General features: G+C 43.2%; 1 protein-coding gene across 3 annotated transcripts in view; it reads right to left on the bottom strand.

The window, feature by feature from the left end:
* The window catches only part of SMAD9 (SMAD family member 9), a 20,759-nt gene extending 9,569 nt beyond the window's left edge, over positions 1 to 11,190 (bottom strand). The window contains exons 1-3 of one of the 3 annotated variants that reach the window (XM_010020740.1): positions 10,567 to 11,190; positions 4,704 to 4,961; positions 1,725 to 1,862 (exon numbers count right to left, since the gene is read on the bottom strand). In XM_010020740.1, the coding sequence (XP_010019042.1) occupies positions 1,725 to 1,862; positions 4,704 to 4,961; positions 10,567 to 10,978 (808 nt within the window). In that variant the 5' untranslated portion in view covers positions 10,979 to 11,190. The remainder of the gene's footprint in view (positions 1 to 1,724; positions 1,863 to 4,703; positions 4,962 to 10,566) is intronic. The other 2 variants (XM_010020741.1, XM_010020742.1) reach the window with 2 other exon arrangements.
* Between the last annotated feature and the right edge of the window lie 2,769 nt (positions 11,191 to 13,959).

Raw genomic sequence — 13,959 nt, 5'->3', positions numbered from 1 at the left:
CTCGCCCCCCCCCCCCCCCCCCCCCCCCCCCCCCCCCAAGCTCTCATCTAAACAGTCACTTATCATGCTTTCTCTCAACAGCACCTTCTGTTTCTTAAGTTTATGACTGAAGCCCAAACATGCAAAGCGCTGGTACACCAGCTTAACTCTAAGCCTCTGAGGAGTCCCACTTGTTCTTAAAAGTGATAATACCACCGCATTAAATTAAGCACATGCAGACATTCCTTGCTGAACTGGGGCCCAATCTCTGCACTAAAATAGTAAGGGATACATCTGCTTTGCACACCCGCAGGAGCTAGGGGTGACAGATGGGCTCAAAGCAAGTCAAAACTGAGCCAAACCTGCAGCCTAATATTAAACTCTGAAGTTCAGAAGTAATCTATCATTCCCCCAGTTTTTTGCATGCTTTGAGGCCTTCCACTTCCATGTGAGACCAGAAGAAATGTCAGCAAGGTCATTTCTTTTGGATCTTCCCCTGCCCCTGCCCGGGTTTTCTAACTCAGAGACAGAAAAAGACTCAAGAATGTAACAGAATCTCTGAGCCTCGTTCATCCTACAGGAGTTAGTGGGAAACCTTATCCTGCCTGTCCACCACAGGCATGTGAGCCCTCCTGCCCCCAGAGCACCTCTAAGCATAACCTCTAACAAACTTCTAACTGATACTCACTAGGGCAATGATCAGGGATGATAAATTATGGTAAAGAGACTGAAGTATCTCAACAACTTATTTAAAAGTACTGGTGCCTAATACCTAGTTATTATCTGGTCATTCTGTGTATTCATCTGTAATTAGCACTGTCACCCTCATCGTCCTTCAGCTCCAGTTCTGTGATACATACATGTTCCCCACTGTTTCAGACAGCTGGCATTATTTTTTTAATGTGCATTTGTGTGCAGTGTTCAGTCCTCATGCCGTAAAGGACATCTGTTTAGGACTACAATATGCTGGACTTAAAGAACAATGGTGATTTTTCCTTTGCAGTAGCAGGAAGCCAGAAGAAAACCCGGCTGAGAAACTCCATTTCCCCCTGCTGCTCTGCAGCAATGGGCTTTGAATGGTGGAGGTATGACCTGCCAGCAGTAGTCTGGAGGTAACAGAGACCATGCTGGAGAGATCATGAAGTTGCTTTGAGGGGAGCAAGGAAGATCCCAGACCCTTCTACTCTGATTACCCATGACCTCTCCCAGCAAAGCATTCTTATATGAGGACAAAGAGTTTGGCCGTCCATAAAAACCTCTTTGTACTTCACTAGAACATGTCCTTTTCTTATCTAGCCATCCAGTAATGTAACATTAATACAAAGATGGCAGTAAGAAAGGTCCTAACCACAAGGCTTTAAAGTACTCGAAACCCAGAACTGAAGGTGATAAAGAAATCAGTTCTGATATTTATAGTGCTCTTGTGTGTTATATTGCCTCACTATCCTTGGTTTGATATCTTTGTCTGTACAACGTAGATAATAGTGTTTGCTTTCATTAACAGCTTTCCAAATGTAATAGTTCATGAATGTAAATAAGGACTAAACTCTCTAACTTCACACATAATTCACTAAATTCTTAAATCAAACTATTTTGCTAGCTAATGGATGGGTCTAGTACACAACCTTACAGCAACACTGTCTGAAACCTATTATGACAGATCACTGAAACTTCTTGTTCAAATAAATATTTCTTTGCTTAACAGATGCTTTATTTTTTTAAGAATAATACAAATGGTTATTTACTTTCAGCTTCTCCATCGGCAGATTTACCTCCATTGGGCAAAGACAGCACTAGTTGACTTTCAGCTATTGCATCCATTGACCGCCCATTGTGGGTTCCTGAAGGTTCTCTTGCATGGTAAGGTGGAGGTGGAGTTTCCACTATTAGAAAGAAGGAAAGAAAGAAAAGAAAGAAAAGACACCTAAATCAATATATCAGTAAATTCTCCCTGGCTTTTCCTAATGAATACTTAACTTCTTCAGCATTGTTTAGCTAGGAAGGGCTGGAAACAGCACGAATCTGAACCTGACCTCCTTTCAGTCTCCCGATTAAGACCATTACATGTTCAGGGAGGAAGGGAAGGAAAGCTGTCATGTTGGACATGCTGCACTTCAAAGAGAGAGGAACAATTACAGCTAGTGCCTCAGGCCTGGACCGGTGTCCAGTCAATCCCTCCATTAACACCAGTTGTTACCCTAAGAAAGTAACGCAGTTTGATCGTTCAGTTCCAGACTTCTTTCACAAATTGAAAACTTGAAGAGGATGATTTAAAAGCATCAACTGATCCTCTGGGAGAAAGCTCTCTTTCTTCACAGGCTATTAAAAAAGCCTACGGAAAGCCTTTATGCTTTAAAATCAGACTTGGGAAATCTTCCTCTAGATTTGTCCTTTATACCTTTCTCCTACAAGGGAAGGCAGTCCCTCTTCTGGTTTGTTCAGTTTCCCATCAAAGAGCAACAGAAGTGATGAAAAAACATGTAGAAGAGGTATCAACTCGCAACCTGCCCAGCTCCTGATTTATTTCATTTACGTCACAGTAAGCTAGAAAACAGAAGGTGACTCTAATAGAGGGGATCTCAAGAAAGACAGAAGGTTTTAGAAAGCCAAAGAAGAAGGGACATGTTAGAAAATGTCAACATTCACTGCATAAGCACTAAAGCATATAGCTTTATTTATTTGAACAGAAACTCAGCGGGCTTATGTGTAAAGTATAGCCATATACAAGCTTGAAAGACTGAGGGTCTTTTTAAGGAGACTCAGGTTTAACTTGGTTCCAGGTTGAAATTTCCTCTTGTGTTTGGGGTCTTCTGGCTGGCCCTCAAAACAGAGCAGCTTCACTCAGAGTGGATAATTTGGACTGTCTCACAAGACAAACATTGAATCTTCCAAGTAAGTACTGCACAGGAATGTTATTCTATTTAAGAATTGTCCAGGATTTAGGAATTTCATACACTGTATGATATTTCTAACATATAAAATGACATAACCTCCTCACAGAAAATGCAACAAGCTAGAAGAGTAAAACAAAATCAAGAAAGAGTGGAAAAGAATACAAGTCAGAGAAAGGAATATGATGTTGTCATACAGGTATTTTGAATGTCTACACCTAAGTCAGTAACCACACACTCTCTTTTTACTCACTAAAGAAAAATAGGCACCTGCAGACATGGTGCATCTCAACTACTTTAGACATACACCTTAAGATGTAATGTATGTTGTTCTAGGAGTGCTTGGTTTTCTCCACTGATCACAGACAGAGCATAAACAATTGCATGAGATGTAGAAATGCGCATTGTTGACTTGGTCACACCAAGCCCACCCAAGGTTCTTGATGTAACTCCAGTTTGCTTTAGATAGTCTTCTACCCCTGATTGTTACACAGGCAAATTATGCTTATCAGCATGCCATGTGCTGTGATATACAGAAGCTCAGGTTGAGCCACTTCCATTTTTAAGTAGCTTTGCAAGGTCCCAAGTTCAGTTAAATGCAGTCAGAGTCATTACATAGAATGGAATGGGCCTGATCTACCTGTCAGGACCAGCTCCACCTAAATCCAGCTTGATTACACAAAAGTGAAAGGAAAGATGGAAGAAGACAAACAAGTCCTACTACTTGATGAAAAGCTTCAGTGTTGCTAAACATGATTTAATCTGAAGCATAGATCTAGAGAAGAAATGAATGAAGGTCCATTCAATGAATGGAGAGGGAAGGAAAACACTTTCAACACATCACACTGTGTTGAAATTGTCCAGCTTAAAAGAAAGTTCAAATACTAAAAATACCTTGTAAAAATAAACACCTTTCTTACACTTAAAATCAAAATAGGCATATCATTAAGGACATGAATTTAAATGCTTTGTAGTCGAGACATTAAAACATTAAGCTACAAGACTGTGACCTGAATTCATCTTTGTGAAAAAGCTGAGATGATTGAAACTATTTCAGAGTTACAACGAAGTGCAGAAACGAATCTTAACTATGTTTTGATATTAAAGCCAGATCTCAGCTGTGTACATGACACCTTCTTGGTTTATTTAACAGTAAAAGCATACTCAAATCTCAGGTAATTAGAGCAGCACTAAGTAAGGAGTTCACAATGCAAACAATCTGAGTGACATAACCCTGATGACCTCAGAACTGTGGAGATAACGAAACACATTCCAAAATTACAGGAATTTGCCTGGTGGCTTCAGCAAGTATTGGGCCTGATTGTTAAACACCGTAATTTCCTGTATAAATTTATACAGTCGATGGGATCACCATACATTAAAAAATATTTCTACATACCAGTTTCCTGATTTTATGCTGTCTCCCCTGATGGAGTTTCTAGAGGTCCCTAGCTTGACAATCTCTATTGGAAGTGCCCAACTTAGGTCTTGCAAGTGTTCTTTTCCATGGACTGTATCAGAAGCTTGGATGGGCAGCTTTAGGCAGAAGGTAGCCTAGCACACCTGCTCCTCTCCTCAACTTTCCCCTTACAGTAATAACGAAATCTCATCCAGTGGGATGACTACAATTCTTAGGCCCTTGAGCATCACTCAGAAGGACTGGGAACCAGTATTAAGAGACAGTCAGAAGAAATCATGTTCCAAATCCATCCTGTCCAATAGTTCAGTCTGTTGCTACAGCTACAGGGGAAGCACACAGAATTGGAACCTGACTCCAGGCCATGGCAAGAAACTCAACTACCTCAATCAGGATGTCTGAAAACTCATTCTTACCCGTGAGCTGATAGGGACTTCCTGGTCCGGAAGAGCTTCCTGGTGAGTTGGGATAGCTGATGCTGTTAGGCGACTGAGAGAACATGTGGCTGGGTGATGATGGAAAAGGAGTGCACGGAGGATGCTGGAAAGAATCAGGATAGGTGGCATTGTGCGGCATCAGCGGCTCGCTGTGCAGTGAAGTGTTTCGAAACTTGGCGAGAAGGCTGAGGTGAGGGTTAAACTCACTGTGTCTTGGAACGAGTACAGGAGGTAGGACTGAAAATAAAAACGAGAACAGAAAAAAACCCTGGTTAAAACTGCATTCTTGAAAGTATATCTCTTTGTGAGGTAAAAAGACAAGTATTTCATGCTGCCTAAATTTTGCTGTCTATATACAAGTCATTGAAGGGTAACAAACCTGTCCAAAACCAAGCATCAAAAGCAGATTTGCAGCCAGTTGCAGCAATTCCTTATGCAAAATATAGACTCATTCCTGATTTGAGCAAGATACCATAAAATTCACAGGTAGGGCATGCACACACACAGTCTTTCAGAAATGCAAGAGATGGCACATTTCTCCCTTTCAAAGTTACCTATTCTTTCTATCCTGAAAGACTGAGCATGTCAGGAGTTTGCTAAGGACTATCACCAGGATTTGCCAAAACCACAGTCAAGTTTAATAACAATTAACAGTGCTCTGCAATACACTGTACATTTTACTACCAGTGTTCACAGATGGGCAAAGGAAGCACAGACCTGGAGCTAGACACCCAATTTAAAACCTTTTCAGGTATTTGGAAATGCTGCCAGACAGACAGTGGCATCTTTAAAAGGAAATGTAAATGGCAATTCAAATATTGCAACAATACTAATTTAGCTCTTGCAATATAGTTAGAAAAGATCTAGCATGAGGAGGCAAATGTCAATGGTTGGTAGTTAAGACATGAAAAATGCTGGTCAGAAAACTGAAATACAAATTAATCCATGTAAACATTGGTCTAATAGAAGATATCACCTCTCTTCGTAAACTCTCTTCATTTACATCTCACACCATTAGTGCTGTTAACAGCATTGCTGCACTAAGGAACCTAAGGTTGACCCAAATAATTTTGGATACTGACGTATCAGGTAAGAGAGGGTAATTGGAGTCAAAACATTTTGGAAAACCCAACTAGTGAGTTACCTATGAAGATGCAGCCCCTAGGCTGGAACACAAATCTTGCCACCCCAAGATTTCTCTATTAGTTACTAACTCACATAGTGCCTAATTATCTTAGCTAAGGCCTTAAATGTACGTAGGGGGAATTAATCCCCAGTTGCTACTGTGCAGATCTAAAAGCCACCTGAGAAGATAAGGAGGCAATTTGAGTTATTGTGACAGGAATGAATTATCCCAACACCAGGAACAATTCAGCAGGCTTGTATTGATTGACCTCATGTCCAGAGTTCCTCTGGCCTAAACCCCAGCACCACATAATCTTTCAGTCTTATCCTTACTAGCTTATGGAAACAAACAGCAGTGTGCACTCTTGGTTATAAACACTGACAGGAATATATGGTTTGAACATGTTTTAACATATTATTTGGTCCCAAAAGCTCTGTCTAGGTAAGGCCAATTCTTTTTAGGTAGGTTAGTTAACACCTTTTAATTACAGCGAACTCTTTTATCCAGCATAATCAAAGAGTGGAATAATTGCTACAAAGCAAATAATGTACAGATAATGCAAAACACGTGCATGAGAAGAGGCTGTAGGAACACCCTCATTGGAGTGCACCCTCAGTGCACACTGACTGCTCAGAGAGCTGGGGCAGTTTAAGCAGGAGGAGGAGCAGTGCCTGGTACCAACAGGAGGTTTACAACCCCTTGTTTGATGTAGCACTATGCTGCAGCTGGGGCAGGGTTGAATCCTGCTCTTGCCTACCCACTGGCATATACCATTTGGGAGTTTGCAAGTCACTCATGAATTGAAGAACTGAGTCCTAAAAACATACAAAAGATTGGACTGATGACAGGGGTTCACTCCAGAAGTTATCTTCTTACCTGTCTGGAAATACAGGCACTGGGATGCCTGTTAAGACTATATGTAGACCCTTACCTGGCCCAATGCATTTCTAATTAGCTTCTGTCCAGCAGAAGGGTGGTGCTCTGGAGACTACTTTCTTTGCTTCTGCCCCTGATATGACCCTACCTGTGGAATGAAGAATTTGCTGCCACCCTTTTAAGTCCTTAAGTACAGAAAGGTATTTCTGCTTTTTTATTGCTTCTTCAGTTTTTTGGATTTCCTTGACTTTCCAGGTAGGACTCACAGAAATACAGGTATTCACATGTGAGATGCATTGCCCAGTCCTCCATGGATCTCTTCATGGCCAATGGCAAGAAACAGACTCTTTTACTGCCCAGTTAATCTGCTCTACACTGGGACAAGACAGGTACCACCACTGCAGATGTGGTTTTGGTGAGCTGGATCCCTCCCATCCCATGCTCCTGTGAGCAGCTCCAGGTTGTGTGCTGCTGCTTCTGGAGTTTTTCTCTGCTGTTCCACAAAACTGGTATGATGCTTGCCAGGTCTGCTGCTGCTCAGCTAGCTGTGACCAGCAGCCTTAGAAACAGGGAACTGGCGATCCCTTTGCACCCAGCAGAGGTGCTGAGCACAGGATAGCTCTGCTACAGCAATGCTGTGCAGCACTGGGAGATTGGCACCTCGTTGTGGGTACCACTGCTAAGGAAGTGGCTTTCCTCAGCCCTGTGAGAACTCAATGCAACTTCTCTAAATAGAAGCTGAGATTCTGGATGTGTGAACAGCACTTGCCAGGGAAAGCTTCTGACTCGCCCTGAGTGAGTCAGCAAGAGGAATTTTCAAGCCTTGAACTCCTTCCCAGCTCTGACCAGGGTACTCTTAATTTCTGCTCTGCTGTACAGTTTTTGCCACCTCATTCAATCTTTCCAGTGACTGCTCTGAGGCTGCCTAGAGGGCTAAAGCCTTTGTGGTGGTAAGAAATTCAGAGATTTTCTTGTTTGTGGCTAAAATTTCCCCACAGGGCCTTGTTCTCCTTGTTCTTTTGGTAACAGATGTCACTCTCCAGGGCTTACCACTCTGAAGGAAGTATGACCAGAGGCACGAAACTGAGTGACTGAGTACACTGGGACCTGTTTGTCCTCACAACTTACCTGTGTTGTCTCCACTCAGCAGGGTCCTTTTCTTCTACCTGCTATTCTCCATAAAGAACCAGAGTTGGATCCTTCCTTCTATGCATGCCCAAGTGTTGATAATCTTTGTTCAATTGAAGGCAAATATTGTCATGTCTCAAGTCTTGCCACTGCCTTTCCTGCACCAGGCTTTCTCCTATTCCCTTTAGGTGCAACAGTTCTTGCTGGAAACCTGGCTATGACCAAAGCCTGTGACACAGGAACGTGTCCAGGTAGGTTTTGAATGTCTCCACAAAGAATGTCTCCACACTCCCCCTGGGCAGCCAGTTCCAGTGCTCTGCCACTGTCAATGTAAAGAAGTTCTTCCTCATGTTGAAGTTAAACTTCTTGTGGTTTAGTTTATGGCCATTGCTCCTCGTCCTGTGCTGGGCACCACTGGAAAGAGTCTGGCACCATTCTTTTGGCACCCACCTTTGAGATATTTAGATGCATTAATGAGATCCCCTTTTGGCCTTCTCTTCTTTAGACTAAACAGGCCCTAGATCCCAGCCTTTTCTGTGGTGATTTCACTGCTGCCACTTTCTCCCCAAGCTCATTTCTTCTCCTGTCTCACCACCAGCTCTTTGCAACACAGCTTCTAACTGCCTCTGGCCTGGAGCTGCATTACTGCCACTTGCAGTAGTGTAAGTTCTCTCTCCTGCTGCTGTCCCAGCACACCTGAATAGGCTGTACTTCCTTGCCGCACCTCATCTTTAGTAGGGAGGTGAGCTTCAGCTTCTAAGCTGTCCCCATAAGAGCAGCTGGGGAGAACACAACAGCCAAAGAACAGTTCCTATGGAGAACTGGCACGGCACAGCTTGAATCCTCGCAGCTGTGCCTTCTTTCACCTCTAAAAAAAACACGTAACATCCAAAGTGTCCAAAGTCCCTCCTGTGAGCAAACCCCTGTGCCCTGAGAACTGCTACTTCCTATGAGTCCACATGGGTTAAAGCTGTGCCTGGGAGTGCACCACCAATCCAGCAATATTCAGACCTGCGCCCTGGCCCCATCTCATTTACTGCTAGAGATGTAGTTCAGTTTGCTGCACAGAAGAACAACAGAGACATGTTCACAGCTGAAACCTTCTGAGTTTCAGGGTCAGAACAACAAGCTTTGGCAGCCATTTAGCGGCTGCTAGATTATGCCAATACTAGCATTGTTAGTTGGCACTGAACAGATCAGAAGAGAATGGTCGAAAACAGACCTGCACAGTGCTGTCAGCTATCGTGCTGAGGAATCTCCATTAATTACACTGGAGTTATAGCAGAAGAAACAAGAAGACACCAAAGACTACAGCCTTCAAAGAAAAAGATACACAAAATAAGATATTTTATGAGCATTTTTTCTTAGATTCTTGAAGAGTTTATTTTAGCAAGGCAGGAGATCAGCTCTTTCCACTGAAAACTGTTGACAACTCACTGCAGCTGTAAAATTTTAGTTGTGACAATGTTTACAGCAGTTTGGATACAGCTTCAAAATGACAGCTCTCCTGCTGTGGATGGACTATCAGAAAAGGGAGTAGCCCCTGTAGTTTAACAAATGTTAACAAATGTCTTTCCCTTATTTCATCTGTGTGAAAAGAAACATCCCACTTATCTGATCCTAATGTCACCTCAGAGTAAAGTTCATGCCAAACAAAGAATAATCACAGAATAATAAGTACATACTTACCAACCGTACCCATTAGTAAATTAAATTCCTGTGATTTTTGGCAGCAAGGGAAAGTTAGGTTAGACATTAGAAATCATTCTGGACTATAGGAATAGCAAAGCAATAGATTCACTTGCCTGGGGAGGTTGTGGAGCTTCTACCACATGGGATTTTAGAGCTCATTAGAAAAAGATCTGTCAGGAATGTACCTGGTAATTTGTTTTGGTTTGTGAGTAGGAGCAGAGTAGAACAGGATGATTGCTCCAGCAGTCTGCCAGCCCTGCTTTCCAAGATCCCTACAGAAGTTAACACTAAACACCATTATTTTTTAACAGTTGTTTCACTGACACAAAGCCCAGGTAAATATGACCCTTCAGCTGAGGTCATAAGTTTTCAATGCTGACCATGTACAATGTAAAGAGGATCATCAGTGGAAAAATTCAAAGTTTTATGAGAACTTCGGGCATTTATTTCACATAAACTACCCATTTGGGTATGTAAATCCCACTGAAGGCATGCCACCAGGCATTTTAGGAAGAATCAACTGATTGGGTTTCGTATCCACAGCAAAATAAGCCATGTTACTGCAACTGTAATCTTTAAAAAGAGAATGATACATTTTTCATGTGCATTAATGAGTCAATTGCTGGGTTTCAAACAATGAGACATAAATCTAGCCAGCGTGCTAAGTCTAGCCTAGACTTCATGGAAGCAGACACCAGTTTGCAGGGGAAGGGCTCAGAGGGCAGCCAGCACCCAGGTCCATCGAGAATAAACTTTCAGCACCCTGGACAAGATCCAGGAGCCCTCTGGGGTCCAACACAACACAGACCCGGTGGGCAATGTGCTCCTTACTCCCCGCTTACTCCTGACTGCTGCAGCTGTGACACCACCAGGCAGGTAAAGACCCAGGGTCCTTCCATCAAACGGAGCCTGCCTTTTCAGATTTCAGAGCACAACTCGGCAGGATGCACAAAGACTAGACCTGCTGCCAGTGTGAGAGCTAATAGGGAGATGTGAATCATCTGCAGATGACATAATTACCTGGGGTTTCCACCCGCCGGTAATGGTAGGGGTTAATACACACTTCTTTCTGTTTTGAGCCAAATGGGAACTCACAACATTCCAGTGGTTTCAACTCATGGTGAGATTGTAAATCAGGCCAGCGCCACACTCTGCAGTATATGACGTGGGGAAGCCCCTTGCGGTGAGACACCTGCAGCCGGCCATCCAAAGAACGCGGGATCGTGACACATTTACTGGGCTGACCTGGGCAGCTCAGAGCCCTTTCCAGTTCTTCCATGGCACCTTTTTTCTTCTTTAATTTCTTCACCAAGGAATCAACAGCTTTTTCTGCCCACTTTTCCTCTTCATCTCCTTGTTTCCAGCCCAGCAGCCTTTTCACTGCAGGGCTGGTAAAGGAGAACAAGGAACTGATAGGGGTGCTGGAGTGCATAAGAAGCAGAGATTACACACGAGCGTCAACAGAAGCACAAATTGCTCTCCTGCCTTGCAAGGCTTGCACAGAGTTTCCACAATATTGAAATGGATGCTTCCTTCACGGGAAGGTCCTTCTACACATACGCTTTTGTAGTCTCAGGCACTGGTTACAAGTAGTCCAACAGGGTGAGTCTCAGAACTTTCCAAACATTAAGATACTGCTGATGAAGCCTGGAATAGCAACACAATACATAGTTAGGCTTCACACATCCCTTTAATTGTTCCTTCAATAAAATCTTTTCAAAGAGAAATTATTCAAAATTTGTATTTAGTTTTTGTAGAATCATAGAAGGGTTTGGGTTGGAAAGGACCTTAACATCATCTAGTTCTAACCCCCTTGCCATGGGCAGGGACACCTCGCACTAAACCCTGTCGCCCAAGGCTCTGTCCAACCTGACCTTTCAATGGTTTTCTGTTTGTTTTTGCTGTTTATTTTGGGTCCAAGCCTTTCCTCCCCATTACCCTCCACACTCATTTTAGAGTTTGACCTTGGAAAGCAGTCACTTCAATTTGGGTTTAGAGTTTAATACACTAGGCAAATTGCTGCAGGGTTGGGGTTATATTTACTACCAAAAAAAAAGTACCCCCCCCTTTTTTTTTAAATGCTGGTAGCCGTAGGTTCAGCTCAAGCACCCTCTGCAAAATTAAATCTGTAATATCAAATTCTATGGAAGTATACTGAGTAGAATATTTTTCTGATTTCAGCTCTCTCTCTGCCTCTCCAATATCACTCGACTGTCAAGAGTTGTAAAATATTAACTGAAAAATTAATTTAAAATTCAACTACTCCCAGATTTCACTTAGTGCCTTTGAAAGATCTATCGCTACTCTCTAAGCTTATTTACATTTTCTCACATGCCAGAGAAAAGCCTTGTTTGCCTTGCCAGACTGTTTTGCTGTCTCCAACAATTCAGTTTTTTGGATGAAAACCGTAGAGTCCTGGACACGCTTTGTGCTGGATGGTTCCTGAGTTACCTCTGCTAGGACTTGCTACATCTGACAAAGTCCAACAGAAAGAGTTTAGTTCCTGAGGGGTGTTCTTTTTTTTTTTTAATTTTAGCTGAAAATTACGTATTTCCACTGACTGGAACTCTGAGGAATAACGTCTTTGTATGTCAAGCTATTTACGCTTTAACTATACTCCTTGGACCCCCTGTGCACACCAAGTCTAAAGGTCTGAACTATACAAGATCACTTAAAGCTGGAGCGGGGGCAGCTCCTAAATGGATGTCTTTGAAGCAGCTCCATGACTGACCTAGACCACCCTTGGGTCCTTCTTGTCCCCCACCAGTAAAGGCCTGCACATAATCCTCAGCACTGCTTATATGCAGCCACTGAGGATACGACAGATACTGCCTGATGTTGGGAGCAGCATGGCTTCACAAACTGTATTACTCTGCAGTTTCCTTAAAGGCACAGCTCTTGTAGAGTTGCAAGGACACCTGGGGACATAGAGTGCAGGCACAAGTACAACATATTGAGACAGGAGGTCAACCCCAAAGACTGGTTCCTTGTCAAGTCTGATACTCTCGGCAGTCTGATACCCTCAGCATCACACAGCTCTGGAGCACGCTACAGAGTAAGCACACGTGGCCCAGGGTATCAAAGCCTCTTAGACAAATTGCAACGTTTGCTGAGCAATAGTGACCCCCTAGAGCTGTTCTCCTCCTAGACCTTCTGTTTTGTTCTCATGCCCACTCCTTTGCCAAACTGCATTACTCTTTAAGATGTCCAGCACCCTGAGAAATACAGATACATGTAAACATAAGGAGCTTTTCCCTTATTCTATGAGAGCAGCAGTGATGAGGGCAGGGGCTCAAATTCCCCAAAGCACTCCAGAGAGCTAAGAGGATGGAAGCACTTGGCTTCAGACAGGAGAATGGATACAAGTGGCTCTTCGGCATGTCACAAGACCCAGCAGAAGCTGTATTCCCCCAAGAGATTCATATTCCAAGCACCAGTGAACAGGACGCTACATGAAAATATGAACAGAGAGACTACAAAACTGGAAGGAAAGGCAGGTACACCTTTCTTCAGGCACCCACCACAGCATCGAGCTCTGGCTTATGCAATTTCTACATTATCAATCTATGTGTATGTGCAATTGTTCTCTGCTGTCAAGAGAGGCTCTTGGCAGAGCATGACAGAAATCTTCCCATTCGCACCATTCAGCAATCAATGATCAATTCCACAGAACAGCCCAAACTTGTCTCACCACGCAAAGAGAAACTTCAGATTCCAGATTTTTCTCCCACTCTGCATTAGCAAAAATCCAATGACCTGGAGCATTTAACTGGATAGTTACTAATGTCTCTTAGTCAAAACTGAAGTCTATTCCAAACACTTAGAGGGTACATGTGAGAACGAAGTAAGGTCAGAATGATTTATCACAGGAAAAAAACTGTCAAGCTGCTGGTAAAACATAATGTGAATAAAATTCAGGCAGGCAGTCTCCAGCCTTTGTGGGAGCAGGCTCAGCCTACAGAGCCCAGTGCCAGCCCCATCTAGGCATCGCGTGCAGCGGAGGTGTCTGTTGCTCACCACCCCAGAGAGAACCTGTGAATGATCCACCACCACACTGCTGTCATTGCTCAGCAGCACCAAACCCCATCCTCACGCGAGAAAATGGAATAACGCTGGGATCTCTGTGGATCAGCCCTGAAAGCAGCAACAGGAAGTGAGGAGAGCATGGGATGAAAGCCCATGGGACCACTACTGGTGTAAAAGTCTCTGCTCCAGGCTGGGAAGGAAAATGGCTCACACTTCTTATCTGAGGGGTTCCCCCAGGCATTAGTGTGCATAAACAACTGCTCCTGATAAGTTAAAGCAGCACTGCAACCATCAGATACGAAAACATACATGTTCGTGTAAAAGTATTGTCCTGAGATTTTCTTTTCCATTTTGACCAAGGTTTTAAATAAACATATTAATCTCATT

The sequence above is a fragment of the Nestor notabilis genome, unplaced genomic scaffold (genome assembly GCF_000696875.1).
Source record: "Nestor notabilis isolate BGI_N333 unplaced genomic scaffold, ASM69687v1 scaffold34808, whole genome shotgun sequence".
Taxonomy (NCBI): domain Eukaryota; kingdom Metazoa; phylum Chordata; class Aves; order Psittaciformes; family Psittacidae; genus Nestor; species Nestor notabilis.
The sequence above is the reverse complement of the archived record's forward strand: the minus strand, read 5'-3'. Positions and strand labels throughout refer to the sequence as shown.